The 23,609-nt window shown below is 38.4% G+C and overlaps 1 protein-coding gene across 1 annotated transcript in view; it reads right to left on the reverse strand.

The window, feature by feature from the left end:
* The window catches only part of LOC102906326 (uncharacterized), a 111,653-nt gene extending 90,516 nt beyond the window's left edge, over nt 1-21,137 (reverse strand). The window contains exons 1-3 of the mRNA XM_016004167.3: nt 21,043-21,137; nt 16,158-18,422; nt 11,045-11,236 (exon numbers count right to left, since the gene is read on the reverse strand). Of these exons, the coding sequence (XP_015859653.1) occupies nt 11,045-11,236; nt 16,158-18,422; nt 21,043-21,100 (2,515 nt within the window). The 5' untranslated portion in view covers nt 21,101-21,137. The remainder of the gene's footprint in view (nt 1-11,044; nt 11,237-16,157; nt 18,423-21,042) is intronic.
* Nucleotides 21,138-23,609: the final 2,472 nt, after the last annotated feature.

Raw genomic sequence — 23,609 nt, forward strand, 5'->3', positions numbered from 1 at the left:
TTTCTGAGCTTTAAAGGTTTTTTTTGTTGTTGTTTTGTTTTTTGTTTTTTTGCTATAATAGGGCTTTCTAAAGTTTTAGGTTCATTTTCTACATTGTTTACCTTAAAATTCAGTTGTTAAATGTTTATTGATGTAGGCCACAGAGATTTCTGGGACAACTGGTTTATCGTATAATATCTTTTCTTCAGCAGTCAATGCCTGTACTGGATATGCGGTGGGTCTGAGGGCAGGTCTTTATGTGGGTCTTTGCTTTTATCAATATGTATGAGGCTGGTCTAACAGCTCACTTATTTACCAACAGATGTGATTCTGTGGATGAATGGCTCTGTATTCATTCAGTTAGTAAGACAGAGCTAATGAACATACCCTTACATAAGCTGAGACATAAAATTTGTGTTAAACTCCAATGAAGCAGCAAGCCACACACCTGCTGAAAATTTATAGCTGCTAGAGGTCTCAGCATCTGCTCCACGTTGAACCTTGATATAAGCAGGCAAGTCCAAATAACTCTTTGTCAGAAAAAGTTTGCTACCAAATTAGGTTTGCTAGCTTAAACACGTCATAAATGAGCATTTCAAACATGAGCTATTAAATGTTTTGATATTACTGAAATCACATTTCAAATCGTTCTTTCTCAAAAAATACTGGCATGTTCTTTTCCTTTTCATTTGTGGCTTTGGTCTCATAATAATAATACTAATGATAAACAATAATAGTAATAATAGTTTTTAAAAAGGACTAGGACATGCACAAGTTAGCTCTGAGTACCTTGGGTATCCTTACACTTCTTTCATCTTAGTGTATCATTTGAAGAAAATGAAGAGATAGTATGCAAAGATGCAAGGCCCTGTTTGGTTGTCCCAGAAAGACCAGGGTTTTAGTTGAGTTCAAACAGATCCAGTAATTTTCCATTTTATGAGTGTGTGTTCCAGTTAGACTGTCCGTAGTCGAAACTCAGCTCTAAGACTAATTATATATAACTGAATGACTTTGGACCCATCACTTATCCTCTGATGAGCAAAATGAGTTTGGAAAAAGTAACATAACTCATAATTCTACTAGGAATATCAACAAGAAAACACATTACAAGAGGTTTAGCATAGAATCTGGCATCAAGTAGGCACATCACAATCCTTACGTCTTACTATGAAATTTTATATAGATATAGATATAGATATGGATAGATATAGATATAGATATAGATATAGATATAGATATAGATATAGATATAGATATAATTAGATAGATTTTTATTTCACTTTATGTGCATGAGCATTTTTCATGCATTTTGTCTGTGCACTATGTGTATGCCTGGTGCCCACAGAAATAGAAGAGGGCAGAGGATCCCAGAGGAGTTTCAGATGTTTGTGAAACAACTTGTGGGTGCTTGGAACTAAACCTGGGTCCCTTGAACTGACTCTTAACCTCTCAGCTACTCTTCAGTCCACTTAGCTCTTATTAGGAATTACAATTAATTCCCTTGCTTCCTCTCTTCCCTGTCCTTTCCTCCCTCCCTTTTTATTTCCTTCCTTCCTTCCTTCCTTCCTTCCTTCCTTCCTTCCTTCCTTCCTTCCTTCCTTCCTTCCTTCCTTCCTTCCTTCCTCCCTCCTTCTCTCCCCCTCTCCTCCCCTCCCCCTCTCTCCCTCTTTCATTCATTCTTTCTTTCCTTCTATCTTTCTTTCTCAATGGCAACTAATATTTCAAAAGTACAGTTCCATAATAATTTTATTTACTGAGTGAAATATGAGAAATGCTATGAGTTATTCTTACATGATTAAACCCAAATTCCTGCTACATCTGTTTGTGATACAGGGGCCATTTAAGATTATAAAATTCAGAGCCTCCTTTTGCAGTCCCTTCCGACGCCCATCCCTAGCCTTCAGGTTATTTACGGAGTATACCTTAGTCAGCATGGCCCACACTCAGATGGATTGATCAACTGTGTCAACACACATAAACATGTCATTCTTAATGTCTTTTCCAGTTATTACATAGGAAGTCAGAGATGAGTGAGATTAACAGAGTGAAAACGCTAGCTGTAATGATGGTCTATAAAGCTGTCAGGTTTTACGTCATATATTAGTAGCATGTGCTGACTCCATCAATGAGAAAAAAATTCCAACCACACATTAAACAATACCAGCCCAAGCAACTCTGAGTGAATTGTAGGCTCTACTTAAAAGAGTTTCTCCAGAAATAGAGTGTGCGTTCAATGTGTCTGTGGCTGGATAAGCTGAAAGAGAAGCGGCAGACACTTGTTCTTATGTCTAACATGGACAAAATTGTTAGGATAAGTTTTCATTCAAAACAAAGTTTGCCTCAAAGAAAGCACAGTCATTGTTAAATTAAAATTATTATGCTTGGACACTAAATTTGAATTTACATTGAAATTACAGCTGATCTTGTGTTATTTCAAGTGAAGTATTGGTAAATGTTTTACATAGCTTTCCAAATTGGAAAAAAAAAATCTCTGATTTGCTGGGCTAGGCCGTTTTCATTGCATAAAGATTTCCAACACGGCCAGTATAAAGCTAACAGCCTCTATCACTGAGCTGCGGTGTAGAAAACACGCATAGCCGGCTTTGTGAACTACCATGAGCTGGCTCCAACACATGTGATTGCTTCTTATTTCAAGAAGTGCAAGGCAGACATGAATGTCTAAGAGCAGTAGGATGGAAGGATTTGCCATTACAATGAAAGAAAAAGAGACTTGCTATGATTTCAAGTCACAGGAAGACACAATGAACTAGAAAGAATTAGACCCAATCTCTATGGCACTTGGAGGGCATTTTCAGTTAATGAAACCAGCGAAGTTCCCACTAGGTTTGTTTGATACATAGATGGTTGATTACAGAGAAGGATTGCCTGTCTTATAAAGCAAGAAAAAAAGGATTTTGAATATTTTCATTTTAAAGAATTCATAAACTCTTGAGGAGATAGATAAGCTCAACTTGATTTAAAAAATATATCACCATTGGAATTTAAAAATATATTTTATGTCAACTTTAGAGTAAATTTAACTGAAGGTTTTTCCATATGCAGTAGAAGCTTTACTATATGTAATCAGCTTATTACAGTTAGTTACTGCATGTAAATTTTTGCCTCTTCTTTTCACAATTATAATAAAATTATTCCTCCCCGTACTTTATTAAGACGGATAGATGCTGGCTACCGTCTTGGTGAACCAATGGAGAACTTGATGGGTTTTTTTTATACAGGTTGCAGGTACAAATTGAAGATGAATGTTGCTGACACACACACCCCCAGGACACACACACAATTTATTTCAAGGTCCAAGAAAAGCCTCAGAAAGAAGAAAACAGCAATAAATAAGTTATGGGTTTTACAAGGGAAGCCCTGCTGTAGATGGGATGCTTCTGATGGCTACAAGGCAACCACGGGTGCCTCATAAAGTTCACAAGTAAATGATGGAACTAGAAAAAATTATCATGACTGAGGTATCTCAGACCTAGAATGACAAATAGAGTACGTATTTACTTACATGTGGGTATTAGCTGTTAAGTCAATGGCATCCCAACTACAATCTGTAGAGCCACAGTGGTTAGATATAGAGCAAGGTCCTATGAGGGTGCATATAGATCTTCTTAAGAAAAAGAAATTGGATAGATAATTATGAACAGATAGTGGTGGGGCTGGAATGGGAGGATCAAGTAGGGAGTGGGAAGGAAGAGGGAGATGAGGGAGGAATAGGAGGAGAGAGAGCCAAAATTAAGGGTCATTTGATGGGTAGTATGGAGATTTTATATAGTAGAAACTTCCTAAAATACATGCATATACGAAGGAGACCTCAGCAAAATTATGGGATTGACAGAGCCCTAACTGGACATCTTTTGTCACCAAATGAAGCTTTCCGTCCCAGGACTGGGTTATATTTAATTGAGTTGTTAGCCATAGGAGTCCTCGGAAATCCCCAAACAATTCAGGCTATTGTTAAGACTATAGGTTCATCTCCACAAACTAATGGCAAGGGCCCATGGCTGAAGACAACATCAGTACAATTCCTTGAACATGAGGAAGCCAAGCTGGTGTCTATATGGTGCCTTTACCCCTGTGTTCTAGCATTTTGGTACAGGAACGTGCCCTCTATTCTACCAAAAGAGAAACATAAAACCAAGCCACCCACAAAACCTTTGATCCACAATGGTGTCCTGCCTACAAAATATGTTAGAGTTATGGTGGCACAAAGTTCCTGGGAGTAACCAACCAATATCCGATTTGACTTAAGAACCACTTTCACACAGGCTGGGCCTGTATTGACTACCCAAGGGAGGCCTTATTCTCTATGAGAAGGGGATACAGGTGGGATAGGGATAGGTGGGGGGAGTGGGGGAAGAGGGGAGGGGGAATGGGTTGCAAAAGGAAATGGAAAATGTAAAAAAAAAATATTCATGAGTTCCCACTAGTTTGGTTTGTTGTCTCCTCTTTAGGTTTCCCCATCATGATCTTGATGCCCCTTGTTTATAGAATCCCTTCTCTCTCTCTCTCTCTCTCTCTCTCTCTCTCTCTCTCTCTCTCTCTCTCTCTCTCTCTGACTGGACTCCTGGAGCTCAGCCCAGTGCTTGGCTCAACCTATTTGTTTTCTAATGAGAGACAAAGGCAGTGAATCTGGATGGGAGGGGTCGTAGGGAAGAACTGAGAGGAGGAGAGGGAGAGGAAACTGTAATCAAGGTACATTATGTGAAGGGAAAAAAACTATTTCTAGAAGAAGAAGGAGAAGAAGAAGAAGAAGAAGAAGAAGAAGAAGAAGAAGAAGAAGAAGAAGAAGAAGAAGAAGAAGAAGAAGAAGGAGAAGAAGGAGAAGAAAGTTTCTTATTTGATCTGAAAATAATCCCTCCAAGAACTGAAAACCACCTAATCAAAACCCTAATACAAGGCATGTGTGGTCATCTTTTAAGTTGTTGGTTAAGTTCGTCCAAGATAATACCCAAACATTATGGATGACTGCTATTAACCTTGGTTGCCTCCTAGGGGTGGCAGGTAAATCCCTAGTGCTTTAGAGACAGGTCCCAGAACTAGAACTGATTTGAATGCCTCCTCCCTGATAAATGGCTTTCATGGTTCCAGAAAGTACCATGAATGCTTCCAAAGGAAGGAAGCAACAAATAATCTTTCCGAGATGTGATACCTATGAACCACAACAATGATCTGCATGCCATGACAATTTAAGATACATAGGTGGCACATATACCTTGATGATATCCAACAGGTCTCTAATCATACTTTAAACTCACCTGAGAGGAACAAACTTTGCCTGGTACTAGAAACCTATCAAACTACTCAGAGGTAGTGAAGTCATGGATCTTGGAAGAGAACCTATAGTCACCACTTGACTAAACCCAAATAATCCCAACTACATTCTTAATATTTGTACTTATATTTATAGTCCTCACCCTTCATCAAGGAAACTTCTCCTTTATTTACAGATAGAGACCACTACAGAAGACCATGACCAGTCAAATGTAGAGTTGTGGAGCCCAGTCCCAAATGAGTACATCTATAAAAAAACTCCTGCACCCAAAAAGGCTCAGGGAATATTGCAGAAGACAGGATGAGAAGATTGTAAGAGTCAGAAAAATGAGGAAGCTTTCTGTGAGATTGTGTATTCTAGGAGTGTCAGGAGTTACATTCACAAAGTCGAACCAACATGACCACCTAAACATGAGCTGAAGACAACAACAGACATGCTATGGTGGATGGAGGAGAGCTCAGGAGGACTCAACCCTTCACAAAGAACGACAGACAACTAAAATAGTGCTGAATGGGGAAGAGCATACCAATTGGTTATTCCATTACAAACAGCCAGTCCTGAAAACATACACAGAAATAACATTAACATAGTGTAAGCAAGTTGTATAGGAAGAATATACATGAATAGAAATAGGTAAATATGCATGTAACAACAATCAATGAAAAAAAAGCCATGCATTTGAAAGAGAGCATGGAGGAATATATCAGTGGGTTTGGAGGGAACAAAGGTAAAGAGGGAAATGATGTTACTATATTATAATCTCAAAAATAAGAGAAATCATCAAAAAATAAAAAACAGAACAAACTAACAAAAACCAAACCAACAAAACTAAATAAACTAAAACAGCCTAACAATTCCTCAAGAGAAACCAACAGCAGACAATATATTCCTTTAGACTTTTTTACCTTTAAAATCCTTCAGAGATCTATTCAGAGGGCCTGATCCAGTTGTGGGGCCCTCAGCCTTTGGTTCATAGTTCATGTGTTTCCATTCGTTTGGCTATTTGTCCCTGTGCTTTATCCAACCTTGGTTTCAACAATTCTCGCTCATATAAACCTTCCTCTTTCTCGCTAATTGGACTCCTGGAGTTCCACCTGGGGCCTGGCCGTGGATCTGTGCATCTGTTTCCCTCAGTCATTGGATGGGGTTTCTAGCATGACTATTAGGATGTTTGGCCATCCCATCACCAGAATAGGTCAGTTCCGGCTGTCTCTTGACCATTGCCAGCAGTCTATTGTGGGGGGTATCTTTGTGGATTTCTGTAGGCCTCTCTAGCACTTTGTTTCTTCCTTTTCTTGTGTGGTTTTCATTTACCATGGTCTCCTATTCCTTGTTCTCCCTCTCTGTTCTTGGTCCAGTTGGCATCTCCTGCTCCCACAGGCTCTCTTTCTCTCGACCCTCGCCCTTCATTGCTCCCACTCATGTCCAGGTTGCTCATGGCTCCATCATTGGGTGATCCTTGTGTCTTTCTTGGGGTCCTGTTTTCCAGGTAGCCTCCTTGGTGATGTGAGTAGCAGTCCAGTCATCCTTGTTCCACATCTGGTATCCTCCTATGAGTGAGTACATACCATATTTGTCTTTCTGAGTCTGGGTTACCTCACTCAGGATGATTTTTTTCTAGATCCATCCATTTGCCTGCAAACCTCATGATGTCTGGATCAGGTCCTCTGAATAGATCTCTGAAGTATTCGAAGGCCAACTGGCCAAACATCCTAATTGTTATGCTAAAAACCCCATCCAATGACTGAGGGAACTGGATGCAGAGATCCACAGTCAGGCCCCAGGTGGAGCTCCAGGAGTCCAATTGGTGAGAAAGAGGAGGGTTTATATGAGCGAGAATTGTTGAGACCAAGGTTGGAAAAAGCACAGGGACAAATACACAAACGAAAGGAAACACATGAACTATGAACCAATAGCTGAGGAGCCCCCAACTGGATCAGGCCCTCCGGATAAATAAGACAGTTGATTAGCTTGATCTGCTTGGGAGGCATCCAGACAGTTGGACTGGGTCCTGTCCTCAGTGCATGAACTGGCAGTTTGGAACCTGGGGCTTATACAGGGACACTTGGCTCAGCCTGGGAGGAGGGGACTGGACCTGCCTGGACTAAATCTACCAGGTTGAACTCAATCCTCGGGGAAGTCTTTGCCCTGGAGGCGATGGAAATGGGGGGTGGGCTGGGGGGGAAGGCAGGGAAGGTGTGGGTGGGAGCGGGGAGAACAAGGGAATCCATGGCTGATATGTAAAATTAAATTTAATAAATAAATTTTAAAAATGGAAAAAAAAATCCTTACACTGGCATTCCTGTTGCTTCTAAAATGTTAAAACATAACTCTTCCCCATTATAACTAAGATCTCATACTGAAATTTTTTAAATCAAATTTCAATAATTTTCAGCTTTTTCCTTCTACTTCTGAGTAACTATAGAAGTTAGGTTGAGAGGGGAAATTCCTTATTCTTATAGGCATAATGAACCAGGACTGGCTGACTCACAGGTGACTAACAACAGCATCAGGAGGGAAAGTGCTTGTACACTGTAGGATTATGACACACAAAACAATAGTTTCCTCTAATGGGTAACTTAAAGATAATTAATAAGGACACTAGTAACACAGTTTGGACAGGCTTTAAGAAAACAAAGTATGCTGGATTCAAATTGAGAATAGCTTATCTAAGGACAAAAGGAAGTGGGCGCCATCCGTCCCAAGAACTTTGCATCATAGAAAGCAGTATGGCGTGGGTCACTGTGTGGGACTGTGCCCAGAGACACAGCCAGCCCTTGGCTTCCCACACAGAAGGACCAGGAGCAATATTATTTAGACCTTGTTCCCATCATCAGTCTCTTGATATTACTACCAACCAAACCTAATAAAAATCCAGAGAGCCCTTGACATAGGCCAAAGAGGAGAGACTCTTGGGCTAGAGAAAAGGAGTTAGAAGGGTAGAAAGGGAATCCAGAGGGGCAAATGAAAGACATTTTCAGAGAGCGGAAATAAGCACAGACTATAGCCTCTCATTTTGATAGAAACATTATAAAACATGAATGAAATTATGTTCTAATTTCTGCAGGGTTTATATTAGACACACTGGTATGTTCAATTCTATATATTTAGAAGCAGGATTTGCATCTGAACTTTATGCATCATAAAAGACTGAGGTGTTTCAAAGTCCAGATAAATATTAGAGAAAGGATAAACTGCCCTCTCTCCCCCCACTCGTGTGTGTGTGTGTGTGTGTGTGTGTGTGTGTGTGTGTGTGTGTGTGATAAGATGTATAGATGAGTTTATGACAGGAAAAGAATTCACATTATGCCATGAGCTATGTGATGCCTGAAACCCAGATGTAGCACATAAACCATGATGTGAAACCACAGCATAGAATATATTTGAGAGTTCTGATACAGGAGTATAAGAAGATCACCAAGAATGTTGAAAGTATGAAAAGACAAGAGAGACCCAAGATACAAACAAGGCAGTGATAATTGGGTATCATCAGAAACTGCAAGGTAATTTATGCTTACACTATCCCCACTTCAAAGTCCACCATGATCCAAGCAGCAGCAATAACCCCTACGCTGGAAATGCAAAATGGTTGATATTGAGGACAGGAGACACTGGATGGGATATAGCATCTCCTGGATCAGAGCTAAGCCAGTGGCTGCAACAGAAGAATCATTGTCATGGATAAAGCAGAATCAATCCAGGATGTTTCACTACCTGCCCACATAGTTTGTCAATTGGAGGCAGACACGGAATGAGCCAAATAATTAATACCCAACTGAAACCCAAAGAAAGACACTCGGCCAATGTGAATGTGCATTAGCAGAAGTAGTTTAGTATTTTATCAATAATCAGCTTAAAACGTCATATAAATCAGTTAATATTCTCAAAGGCATAAAAATGAGAATCATCCAAAAAGTAGTTAGTCTATAAAAATTGAAAATGGAATTGTGGCAGGAGGATCTCTGCGAGTTCTAGGCCAGGCTGGTATACACAGAGAGACCCTGTCTCAGAAGACTAACCAGCCTATCAAATAATTAAAAAAAAAATCGAGTTGTGAAAAAGGAGACATTTTAAAACAATAGGCTAAAAAACTATTAAGAAGGATGTAAATGCGGGCTGAATTGCTAAGGTAACAGAACATTGGAATTGTCAGTTTCTTCCATGCTTTGAATATAGAATTTTATACCAAATTGTCACTGAAAATTAAGAGGGCAATAACACCTTAAGATATATAATAAATCAATTTTTCTTTTACGTGACTTTTCCTGAAAAAGTTATTAGGCTTTTACTAAAGAAAGAAAACTAGTAAATCCTGTTAGAAGTAAAAATGATAAGGAAGAGCTTTGAAACATATTAAACATTAGCATTATATTTTTAAAACGTGTTTAAGATTGTATAAAATGTAAATAAAACAGTTGATAAAGTAAAAATGGAACAGAAGGTGGAAGAAAATAAATATTAGAACAAATTAGTGATGCATTAGGATCAGAGATTTGGGAGTCTAATAAGAGATGTGCATTCTCGGGTAGGTATTTCAAGTGTATACGAACAATAACAGGGAACAGAAAGCTCAAACACAGCAGTATATGCAGAGTATAAGTGCTGCAATTCTAATTTTAGTTCCTTCCTGCCCAACACAAAGAAAGACCTGGAGAATTAGGCACAGATCAAAGGATGAGAATAAAAACTCTCATCACAAAATAAAACATCTAAGATTTCGTCCTTTGTGGTCACATGAATATGAAGATTTGTGCTGGAAATAACATAGTATTTGATTTTTTACATTACTTGTAATCTTTTCCCACAGGTGTATGGCTTCATTCAACCCTTAGACTTTGTCAGGCTTCTGTTTCGTTCTGGGAAATGAATGACAGCTACCTATGCTGACATGGGGGTCATTCCATCCGTTTCTGTACAGGGCACAACCCACTGTTCCCACTACTGTCTTTTCATAACAACATTTGCTGTAGCACAACAATGCACCTTTTTATTTTCTTTCTTTTAGAAAAATCAATCATAGCTCCCTGAAATTTTGGTACGAATTTTGTTTTCTCAAAAGCACTTTGCTTTTGTAAATAATTTGCAAGTAGCACATACCTACTAGTTAGCCAAGCCTCCTTTAATATCGACCGTTGCAATCTCAGATCCATATTAGTTGTAGTAGCAACAAAATGTACTAACCCCCCATGTATTAATTCATGTTTTACTCTAGTCAGTTTTCATCAGTAATAGCTTATCATCCTTTCTCAGCTGCCATTGTTTGTGAGGCTGAGGTACAATGCTGCTTAAGTAACACACTATAGCCTGAAGAAACTCTGTCTCACAAAAATATAGATCTGTTAGAAGACATTTCATTTATGAAATGTTAAAACGAGAAGACATTTTTCACTTATAATCAACAATATTGATCTTATCATTTTATGTTATGTATATTTCATATACAAATGTAGATTTTTTTAAAAAGGTAAAGCACAAATTTAACTCTATAAACAGCCCCAGAAGCTAGCTATTTTAGTGTTTAAGGAGAAAGGAAGCCTTAGCAGGCTGCTGCAAGTGTGTTTTCAGAAGGCCATTTACCAAGCAGAAATTCCTTAATGTGTAACAAAGAGTTGATTATTTTAAGAAATATCTTTCATAAATTAAAACCATATAACTGCCACATCAACCATGTTCAAACAATCAGGATGTATGTCCTAGAGACGAAGGGAAAGGAATTTAATTAAGACAGTGAGCGGCTGCCTTGGCGGTTGCTTAGGAACACAGGGTGCCACTCACCGGAGCCTTCAGTGAAGTTGCTGATGACAGAGCTGCCCCCAGCTGAGCTGCATCTCTTGCCGTCCCTGAACTGCTGCCTCCTTCTGGCCCACTGCTCTATGGCTTCTTCCTGGGAACCGTCACTGGCTCTTTCACCTCTTTGAGCCAATTCCTGCGATAGTTTGCGGGGGTTACTGTTTTCCAAATTCTGGTCTGGATTAAAATATGTTAAATATCAAAGTGAGACACCGCTCCAAGATAGGACATGAAATAGTCTTTGAGGCGCAGAGAGAGAAAAACCTTCATTCAGATCCTCCATGGTCCACTTGCTAAGTTGGATATATATGTTTATATCATCCCAGAGTATTGCTTTCTGTCATTGCAAGCAAAGTAATTAAATAATTAGATGAACAATATTACCAGTAAAATATCACAATGCAATTAAACTGAAATTTTTTTTTAAAAAAAAACCTGAAGTATATAAACATAAAACATAAAATCTAGAAAGTAATTTCATTTGTTTAGAGTGGTTTAAAATTTTACTTTTTGATACTATACAAAAGGGAAGCAACATAGACTTGAAAACTTGATTTTTTATTTATTCTGCTCCTAGGAAAAATTAGTTTTTATAATTTTGTTTTTGCTTCCATTTAGAATCTCCTCACATATTAAAATTGGTAGAATTTGCACTAAATATGCTTTGGTATATATATATATATATGGAAGTATTGAATTCCACCATTTATAAAGCTTTACACCTGTTCTGTTGCTCCATGTTGGTATTCTTAGATTTGGAAAAGACATAGAGGAAATCTGGCCCAACTTCACTGTACACAACTAGAGTCACATTGGAAGAGAGGACATCACCTGAGGCATTGCCTCCATTAGACTGGACTGCAGATGTCTGCGGGGTATTTTCTTGATTAATGATTGATGTGGGAGAGCTCAGTCCCCTGTAGGCAGTATGACCCCTAGTTGGTCCTGGGTTGTTAAGAGGGAAGCTGAGAAAGCCATGAGAACAAGCCAGTAAGCAGGGTTCCTCCACCATCTCCACCTAAGTTGATGCATCCAGGTGTGTCTTGAGTCCCTGCCCTGATTTCCTCAGTGATTGCCTATGACATATAAGCCACACAAACCATTTACAGCCCAAGTTGGTTTTAGTCAGTACTTACTGCAGCAATAGGGAAGCAGAAAAACCAGGACAATAATTAAATCACTTGTACTATGTTGAGCAGAACTGTCATTTAATCTGAGTTTAAATATAAAATACCTTCTGAGATTCAAATGTACTACTGGCAATCCTAATATACCCCGACTCAATAGATAGTTTGGGCATGGTGTTTTTTAATCTAGGTCACAATAATTTCTATCCACAAGTGAGCCTCTCTCCATTCCATGATTATCCAGGATATGCCATTGAGCTTTTCTCTGAATCAGGCGATGGGCTGGAGCTGGGATGCAGACAAAGAAAGTTCCTGGAGGCTGGCAGTGGTGGCGCACGCCTTTAATCCCAGCACTCAGGAGGCAGAGTCAGGGGGATCTCTGTGAGTTCGAAGCCAGCCTGGTCTATAGAGTGAGATCCAGGACAGGCACCAAAACTACACAGAGAAACAGGAACCCTGTCTCAAACAAACAAACAAACAAACAAACAAAACAAACAAACAAACAGTTTCTGGAGGACCTTTGTCAAAATACCTATTCTCATTTTAGCAGAACAATGTATTAATTCATGAAACACAGAGGTTTTAACCAATGTTAAAGTTTGAACGTATGTGTCCCTTGGAAATTTGTATTTTGGAAACCAAGACCTAATGTAATCATATTGAGAAGTAGAGACTTTAGCAAGTAACAAAATCTTGCCTGCTTTACTCTCATGAATAGGATAATGTCCCTTATAATTCTTGAAGAAGACTAGCTGGGCCACTTTGCCCTTCCATCTTACACAGCATACACAGCAGGAGTCAACATCTTAGTAGTAGGAAGAAGGCACACCACTGTATTGAATGCAATTCCTTGACTCAGACTTTTCCAGCCTTCACCTACTTGTTCTTTCAAAATGATCTCATTACTGATATTTTGATAAAGAGCTGTGTGACTGGATGGGGACCCTAAGAATGGGTGTGAAAGTGGTCCCCTTGAGAGTATGGGGGATCCAGGAAGTGAAGGAGGAGAAAAGATGCAGATCTGGAGAAGCACCTTTGGAGGAAAGCACAGAGTTTCAGTGGAAACTGGGACAGGCTGGGCCTGTGCACATCAGCAGACATGTTAATAATCACATGTGTAGGAAGTCCCAGCTTCAACATAAGTCACGTTGTTGGAAGTTATCTCAGTAGCTGTTGCTTTGTACAAAAGAATGGATGTCTTCTTGTTCATCTTTCCATTCCCAGCTATTGGTAAATAGCTTGGATCTCAACCTTTCTCAAATCTCTAGTTTTTGCCAGGTCTCTTAGAATCACTCATTTTTTTAGAGCTATGGGAAACTAAACTATTGTATATACTGTATGTAAATTTTGTGTCATATTACATATAAGTCACTGTATAATTGTGAACATGTCTATAGCATATAAGACATCACTGAATTCTTATTGTCTGTTGTTTTCTTAGGTTGACCTGGTTTTAGTTTTATCATAAATGTTTTTATGATGTAGACTTTCTGGTTCTTGGAATAGATCTTATACATATATTTCAGATAATTTTTAGCTGAAGAAATTCTACCCCAAGAACACTAAGACTTATCTGATAAAGAACTTAGTATTTTATTCTTAGAGGGGTAAGGCTCATACCCTTCCTTTACATTGCCCTAACTCTCTTACTTCTAGACACACTCAGTCTTAGGGCAAAGTTTCTTAATTTCATGTGCATTGACAGACTTTGAGTGGGGAAGGATCACTTGCAAAATGCAAATACCAGTTTGTGCTTACAAAGACTTTTTTTTCACTTCAGGTGAAACAACCTAAGTCTTTCAAAGCACTTCATACCCTGAACTTTTGTGCAATCTTGGCCTGAGATGCCAAGACAATAATGTTGATAAATTATAAAAGTATTCCTAGTTCTAAGAAAATCAAAATCATGAAGACATTTATAAATTTAAATATAGTATCTGTAACTATTTTAATTGCTGAACTCTTTTCTGTATATAAGTACATGGGTATGCGAACAAGACATTTCACAGAGCAACCTGGTATGACTTCCCCGCATTTGATCAACAAATACTCATTGAGTCTTTATTCTAAAGGGCAGGTAATATATAATGCTGTAGAAACATAAATTATCAGAGAAGAAAAATAAACCTTCACAAAATCTACATTTTAGCAAAGAAAGAGAACATAAATAAACAAGTGAAATATGTAACATTGAAAGAAAAAAAGTTATACATGAGAGTAAAAAGAGGAAAAACGATGAACTTGGGCTGGAACAAGGACAACTCAGATTAGAGTTTTAAATTTCTGAGACGTTCTTACTGTGATTACTACGTGCTGAAGATAACGTAAAGAGACAAGGTAAGAATGACCCTGTTGAGATATGTAGAAAGACTGGTCCAAATAGTAGAAGCAGCCCATGTGAAGGGCCTGAAAAAGCATGGTGGGGCAAGGGTTTAGAAGTTCACACAGGTCAAAAGTGCCTGGAACTGATTTACCCAGGGGGAAAGAAGCAAAAGATTGTAGGACAGACATTTGATGAGCCGCAGAAAGAAAGGCAGGGAACAGTGGTTGCAGTTGTTTTCCAAGTGAGGACAATTTCAGGTTATTTATTGAGAGTAATCTCATTTGTGGTTGGATTCTTATTTGGATTTTTAATTGTATACAGTGTTGGGCGAGGCAGTATGCAACATACTTCTGGGGATGGGAAAGGCAGTTTGTGGGGGACATTCATCCAGATGAGCATTTACCCCCCCACCCCAGGAGGCATTAGTGCTTGTACTATAGGTTCCCTTACAGTTCTAAAACACTGTATATTGACACAAATCTTGGAATTTATGTGACTGGCCTGGTATCTGGAGCTGCATGGGTCCTAGCAAGCAGTCACTGGGATGAGCAGATTTTCAATTAGGGTTTTCATACAAAGTAGGGGATTGTACAGTTTATATAATTTTTTAGAGGATTAATTTTCCATGCATCAAATTTCACATTTTATGGCAGCACTTATGTAATAGATTATGCTTCTTGTGTTATAGTTCTACTCCTAAAATTTCAAAAACTTAGAGTAATTAATTTTGCTCCTGCTTTAAAATTTTTCCATTAAAACCTTAGGGAGAAGTTTCTTCATTCTCAGTCTCATTTCTGAGCGTATTCGGTATACTATCTGGAATGCTGGAGGCAGCTTTTACTTAGTCAAGATGTATTTTAATTTATACTATGGAATAATGCTAACATGAAGTATCAAATAATTTGGACTCATTGAGAAACACAAAGACCTTTAATGAAGTAACCAGGACGATGTTTTACGGTGCCAGGATTGAAACCAGACAGACAGCATTATGTACTTAGGAAAGAGCTTCCACCTTAGCCCTTCTTGAGGTCTCAAGAGTGCCTGGGTTCTATCAGTTGTTTGAGTAAGACCAGGCAAGACAACACGGAGGTCAGAGGGCTGTGGGCGTTAAAGGTCCTAAGGATGGTTCAGTGAGGATTAGTTAAGGGTGTCTCTGCTTTTTGTCCTTTGCCTTAATAACTATTCCACATGGCCTAGAGATATGAATGACCCTGCCCATGCAACCCTACAGCAAGGTTTGAGAACACATTTTATTACAAGCATATTTTTCCTATTCTTTTGAACATGCTTACCTTGCAAGATTAGAAGAAATAGTAGATTATTTATGAGTGGCACAGGCTAATGTTTCAACAAAATTGATTTGCCAATATATGGATTTTTTAAAGAGAAAAATTTGATTTTATACTAAAGCTGCAGCTGTGGCGATTTTTCTACATACTACTTATGGGTAGAGTTGGTTCTAATGCAAAGAGACAGGCTGCTAGATATAGTCTTGTTCATTTTTGTCTAAGTTTGAAATACTCAACACATCTTGCCAATAAGGAGAAAAAAATCCCAAGCAGTAAAAAGTACTTAACCCAAGACTGTTCAAGGCTCACACACATAACGATAATAAAAGCTTAAAACTCTGTTTAACCCTCTGTACCTTTCAGAGCCTTCTGGCTCTGCGGCGACAGCAATATGTCCACAGGGTGACAGGGAGTTTCTGTGGGGTCACTTTTGTTCTCACGTTCTTCAGGGTGTCCCCTTGATACAGTCCTTTGGTACTCTGCTGCTTCCTGTTTGAAGTTGTTCAGTCCAAGACTTTTGTCACCTTCACTACTATTTGGATCTGTGTCACCGGTTAGTGTCTTATCCATAAGAAACAGCTTTTCTGTAGCATGTCCTGTACAGGCAGACCCAGTGGAGTCTGGTGGAAAGTCCATTTGAGAACAGATTTCATTCTGATTCTCACCAGTTAGGTCTTCAAAATCTCCGTGGCACATACCATTCACCACTGGTATTTCGACATTTTCCTGATAGCCTGTTGACTCTCTAGGGTTTCTTATTGCCGTGGGGCAGTTAGAATCAACTGTGTCTTCTCTGCAATTCTGAGTAGCAACTCTCTGCTCGAACTCATCAGTTATGGAGGCCAGAACTGGCGCTTCTGTCTCTACATGATTTGCAGGGTCCTCTGTTTGATCACATCCCACAGAGCTGTGTATATCACCATGAAGTGGGCTCTTCGAAGCTAGGCTGCTGCAGGGTGCAAGCCCGACAGTTGCAGTCTGTGTGTTTGCAGGAGAGTCACTGTGTAACATAGGCTCATTAATGTCTCTGTAAGTCACATCACCATGTACTTTCTCCTGCTCTGTCTCAATCCCAATATATTGGCTAAAGGAAAATGTGTTCTCAGAAGTCTCGACAAGTTCTGAATGTCTTGTGCCCTTGTGAGATGGACTGAGCAAAGGAGAAGGCTTCAGAACATGTTCACTGACAGGGGAAGAAGAACTTGACTTGTCACAGTCTTCTGCTGGTAGAGTTCTGTTGCCGCGGCAGCTGGTGTTGCCTGCTTTTTCTCCCAAGAGTTGCATGGTTAGAAAAGACAAAGGACAAAATTCAGAGTCTGAGGCATCTTGGATGGGAATTACACCACCCATAGTACTTAGGGGACCATTTGTTCCTGCTGTGCATGGCCGTACTTGAGAATCCAAGATGATATTTTCCTTGACATGAGAGCTGTTTTTTCTCTCTTTATCCACATCCCTAGAATCCTCAAAAGACATTTTATTTAAATCCATGTTATTTAAACTTGTGGTCCTTAAGGTTTCAGATGAGGTAGGAAGACAAGAGTCAGCTGTGAAGAAATGTTGCTTTGGGGGATTGTCTTGAATAATTTGAAGGACCTTCTGCTGAGATGTGGCAGAATCTTTCTCTTCTGAATCATCTGAGGCAGAAGGCAGTATATTGGGTTTCTTTGTCTCCCTCCTGAGAGGTGAGCTTAGAGAAACCACAATTTTGTCTGAATCCTCTTTCTGGACAATATTCACACTACAGGGAGCGTCATGCAAACCATTTGAACTCTGGTTTTCAAGGCTCCAGTTTTCAGGGAGATTTATAGCAGGCTGTGAAGGAGACTGACAAGGTTCTTTCGTGGTTTGATTCAAGGAACTTTTTCTTTGTTTTGTCGATTTTCCTATGCTTTTAGGATGAGATACATTGATGAATATGTTCTGTTTTTTACTTGCATATTCAACCATTATTTCTTTTCCTGCAATGTTTATGTTTATTGAAGGGATCTCACTTCTAGAAACCTCTCCTTTGCATGCAGATGGTACCTTGGGCTTGAAATCTTCTGCTAATACAGATCTGTATTTAGGGAAGTGGCCCCGAGCTGTGGAGCCTCTCTGTGCTTGCTGGACAGAATAATGCTGGTGACATGTTGGGCATCGCTTTTTCACTGGAAACTGAGCTCCTGTTTTATACAAAACACTTTTTGTGGTTTCCACGTGTACATTGAAAGCTCCACATTTGACTTCTGTAATAAATTTGCCTTTTGTTGGCTTTAAGGCTTCTACTGTGTTTGGGAAATTCAGTGTTGTAATTTTCTCCGATAACGATTTTTCACAGTCATTAAACATGGCCACTGGTAAGATTTCCTCTAGTGGATAAGAGATGGCCGAAGGAGGGTCATCATTCTCCATCCTCTTGTGTATTTTGCTGTCACATGGAGGTTGTTTCTCATCTTTGGGGAGAAAAGAGGAATTCTGTTTTCCATTTATAGAAATAGATACACACTCATCTCCATTTTCCTTCAATTTCTCTAATGCCCCGGTCTGATGAAACACAGCCTCTGAAGTGTGTCCCTTTATGTCCTTTTCAAAATCTTTCACATTTTTTTGACATGCTTGACCAGATGGCTGAGACGTACCTAAAAAGGAAGGAGAAAGGGAGGAAAAATGTTTTATGTCCACTTAAAGAGCAGATGTTACAAATCATAGGATGAATATAGGAAGTAAGTATTTTGGGTAACACAGTTTTCATGAAAATCCATTTCAAATGAATCTTATTTTAAATTAAGTATCCTTGGATACATAAAATAACACTTGTAATTTAGAAAATAAACTTAATTAAGATTTATTTAAAGACAACTTCTGAATTGGAGAGAAATTCATGCTTTAAAAAATGTATGCCACTAAAATTTTAATGCAACTTCCTAATAAGAAACAAATTGACATGTCCTGAAGTTTTACTCTAATATTAATCTACAGGCTATGTCAAACTCCATAAATTATTTTCATAGGTTTAAAAATACTGGTAAAGAGCTTGGAAGAGAACTCAGTATGACCTATAGAATGTCTTTCAAACACATCATATAGATTCTATTACCTTATACTTTTTAAAGGGTATCTTCACAAATGCAAACTCCTGTGGTATCCAGGCAATCTTTACAAATAAAATAGGCTTGGTACACATAGTTAGTTCTAGCCAAAAGTTGCTGTGGGGGAAAGAGATTGCTTACTGCCACATTCTCATTTTCTAAGAAAGTACTAGAATCTCTGTTCGTATTTTTCAGAGTCACTTAATTCTTGAGGATTGGCTCACACTACTAAAAATTTCTCTAAAGTTTGAGGCCAATGCATAAAGAGACCACATATAATCCAGGGAATGTCAACTGGTAACTTGTGTTCTTCTATTTCAAAGTGCTATTTTACTTTTACTCTATAAAGTTTGTTGACATGGACATGAGGCATCTGCCCTTATACAAACTACCATGGACAAAATATGAAGATACCATATTGTGTTTCAAATAATACATGAGGAGATTGTTAAAGAAAACAGAAGAATGACAATAGCCACTAGTGCCTTGAAAATCAAAGAAACAGATGTTCACAGGGATAGCTTAAATGTATTTTGTCGTTGATTGATTGATTGATCATATATATGTGTGTGTGTGTGTGTGTGTGTGTGTGTGTGTGTGTGTGTGTGTGTGTGTGTGCTGTGACATGCATATGGAAATCAGAGGTCAACTTGAGGGAATCAGTTTGACACAGAGATTAATCTCAAGTCACAAAGTTTGGTGGCAAACATACTAAACCATCTCACTGGTTCCTCAAAAGGGATATTTTTTAACAAGCTGATTAAGTTAAAAATTAGTAAGTTTTAAAAATAAATTTGTCTTAAACATTACAGATTTAAACATAGTATACATATGTTTACATAGCATATACAATATGCATTGTTACATAAATCCCTACACGGAGAGGAAATACCCTTTCCCAGGAAAGGGAGAAAAAGAATACTCCAGGACTTGAGGAATCTGACCACTTCATTTGGCACTCTTCAGTCCTGAAGGAAGGACTTCACTCTTAGCAGTTACCAGTACAATTTCCATGAATCCACTTAAGTTTGAAGACTGTAATGTGGGTGCCATGGGAGAGGAGACAGAGAGAAAAGTCTCTCTAAGCCCATTTACAATCAATCATGGACATGGTAACAGTTTATAAACTGACAGATTACCTTTCAGACCTGAAGATTATGAATAAGTCTCAAAATAATGCATTATACCAAGAGCAATTTGGTATATAACCCTTACCACTTGATAATTTTACACTTCCAGTAATTTTTGGGTGGCCCCATTTCTATGTTGAGCCTGCAGAAGACTAATTGGGAAAGTTATACAGCAATGCTTTAACAGCAGATTTTAATAATGAGGTGGGAGTTTAACTGACTATTTCTAAATAAGTAAATATTCTACTTAAATCTTTTTAGGCTATAATAAAAATGAATAATAATGTATAAATGCATTTATAAAGGTCAAAGCCTGTGGTAGTTTGAATAAGAATGAACCTTATAAACTCATGTGTTTGAATGCTTTGTCATAGGGAGTGGCACTATTAAGATGTATAGCTTTGCAGTAGGTATGGCCTTGCTGGAGGAAGTGTGTCACTCGGGGTGGGCTTTGGCCTTTCAAATTTCATTCTAGGCCCAGTGGGCCACTGTCTCTTCTTGTTGCCTGTGAATCCAGGTGTAGAGCTCTTAGATACTTCTCCAGCACCATGTCTGCCTGAATGCCACCATGCTTCCTGCCATGATGATAATAGACTAAACCTCTGAACTGTAAGCCAGCTACAATTAAATATTTTCCTTTATAAGAGTTATTGATGTCACGGTGTCTCTTTAAAGCAATAAAACTCTAACTAAGACAAAAGTTGGTACCAGGAGTGGTGTATTGCTGTGACAGGCCAGACCACGTTTTTGTTTGCAGGAATGTGGACTTTTGGAGTTCAGGTTAGAAAAGCAGTTGAATGCTTTAAGTGGAGCTTCAGGGGCCATCCTAGTAGGAGCATGAGGAGCACAGTGGTGCTGAGGGTCACATTGTCTCTTCACAGCAATAAAACCCTAACTAAGACAAAGCCATTAAACTATTTTATAGCATTTCTTAATACATATCTTCCCCTTCTTACCAATATCTCCGATAACGAACAAAGTATATACAGATGCAGTTAATTTTGTACATACCCTTTACCAAAGCATCAAATTGCACTTACATACTGTAGTATTCAAGAGTTTCCATTTCCTATAGGCCTTTCTTCTTTTCCTTCTCATTTTTGGGAGATGTATATCTCTTCATTTATCTGTACCTTTTGAAAGTACCAAACTTGAAATTATTTTCGGTCAGAATTTAGATTTCATCAAATTGTGAATTAACTCAATTTATCAACTTGCTACCATTCTATCTTTGTCTGGCTTCTCTGTAGTATTCTACTTTGACTATATGTTATTGTCCTAAGAATATTTTATCTTCCTATTTAGTTATATCACAACAATTTATTGAAATAAGACATAATGTGAAAATTCAAGCATATCTAACATATACACATACAAGCACAAACACAGGATTTTAGGTATTTAGGATGCAAATTGTAAAGTTACACTGTTTAATGAGTTTAATTATTTTTTTATTTTATGAGTAGAAGTGTTTGTCTGCATGTGTGTATATGCACCCCATAAATGGCTAGTGTCTGCTGTGGCAACAAAGGTTGTCAGATCTCCTGGAACTAGATCTATGGACTGTTATTAGTTTCCAAGTGGGTGCTGGGAACCAAACCTGGGTCCTCTGCAAGAGGATAATTCACTTTTCCCTCCACTTTTTTAATTGATTAGTTTTGTATTACATTTTTCTTATACTAATAGAAGACTCTAACTTTTGTGATTTTTACCTAAGTTTAAAGTCATTAGATTTTTAGCCTCATTGAATTAAGTGGCGAGAGGGAGTTGTTTTGCCTCCATTATGCTATTGTCCTACATACTATATTGAAATATCATGAGACTGGACACACACATTAGCAGAGTTGGCCTTTCTTCATAGCAGACAAAATTCTTTAACTCTGTTGTAAAACAAAGGATTTTATTCGCTGTTGATGATGTCTTCAGTAACAGCAAACATTGGAAAGAGGAATTTAGGAGAAGGTGGTCTCCTAACTACTCAGGTAGCGCTGTTGGCAGGCATCTGTCTTTGTGTACAGCTACGTCTGATTTTCATTGCCTTTGTGCTTGACAATTAAGTGATCTATCTGCACAATCCAAGGGAGGCAGCTTGCTTGGATAGGAACAGGGCAGTTTTATGTGCAGGTTTGAGCAAGCTCTGTCTATGGATCAATCAGCCAAGATGCTCATTACTCCAAATTAAATGGGGCTGGCTGATGGCTAGTTTTAGTAAAAATGTACTTAGATTCCCCTCAACTTGTTTTTCTCCTCATCCTTCACATCATGGTATCTATTGATTCTGAATCTTCCATATTCAAAAAAGTATAGCAGTGTTATAACTTTCTGCTTTCTAACTTTTTTCTTCCTTAGAGCACTTTTAATTCTCTGGAAAAATTGACATTCATTGGCACTTCCAGCTGTCTTTTCTATTCTCTCTCCCCCTATGAGCATGAATAGGTTCTTATAGCTGATAGAATAAGCAATATTTTCTCCTTAGAAAGACAATGTGGGAATTTAATTTGTTATCATTGTCATATATGTATATTGGGTTTTTAGACTTTGAAAATGCTTCAAAAGAAATATAAATTATTTCTTTATGGTTCTATACAGTGGGAGCAGAAAATGAAGTGGTCCCACTACATTCAGCGGAGAACCCTTTGGATGTAGACTCAGGAGATCTGAGTTTGTCATCTGGCTCAAATGCCTATTCAACACTTCTTACAATCTCTGTGAAGCTGTTTTCTTTACCTCTGAAATAGAAATGAAAATATGTTCTTCTTGAAGGGGTTGTCTTGGAAAAAACACAATAGAAAATGTTATAAATCATTCTGGTCAAATGACTCCAGTTATTCTTTATTTCATACTGTATGTGCACATTTCATAAATTACATTTAAAACTAGTACTGTACAGTGACTTCAAGGTCCTCTCATACAAAACTGTCCTTTTGAAGATGAGAAACCTAGACTCAGATGAACTGGATCTAGACCCAGCTTATTAGGAATTAGCTGAACTTTCTTTTTGAGCAAACACACATGGTTTAGATGCCGTGGATTGCTTCCACTAATACAGTGAAATTTTACAGTTGATTTGTGTTTTAGCTGTGAGAACGCACGACTTTGTTACAGAAAATTTGATGGGCTGTTCAGTGTGTACCCAGTGTTTGGCATAGTGCTTGGCACGTAAATATGCATGCATATATGAATTTGATGGTCTGTGCCAACATGCGCCTAATTACGTTTGACTACAGTGCCCTTTCTTGCGTCTAAATGTATTTGATTTGCTGTCAGCTAATGAAAGTTGTAGTTTTATAACACAAATTGTTGAAAATTTCCCCTACACAAATCTCCCCTTTTTTTCTACTTCTACAAGAGGCACCAAAGTTAGCTCATGGCCGTGCCCAGGATAATTGGCTTATAGGAGTCACATGAGCAGACTGAAGGGTATAATTAATCCTACAGTATTGGAAGCAAAGTGTATCTCTATTTGCCTGTTAGCACAGTATGCTGCAACCACATTGTCTATTGAACCTTAATAAAATGAGGGGTTGGAGGAGCTAGCTGTTCCCTAGTATCCCTGACTCTTGTTTCTATATTTTTGTCCCATGTGACCCCCTTCTTCAAGACTTTC

The sequence above is a fragment of the Peromyscus maniculatus genome, chromosome 13 (assembly GCF_049852395.1).
Source record: "Peromyscus maniculatus bairdii isolate BWxNUB_F1_BW_parent chromosome 13, HU_Pman_BW_mat_3.1, whole genome shotgun sequence".
NCBI lineage: Eukaryota > Metazoa > Chordata > Mammalia > Rodentia > Cricetidae > Peromyscus > Peromyscus maniculatus.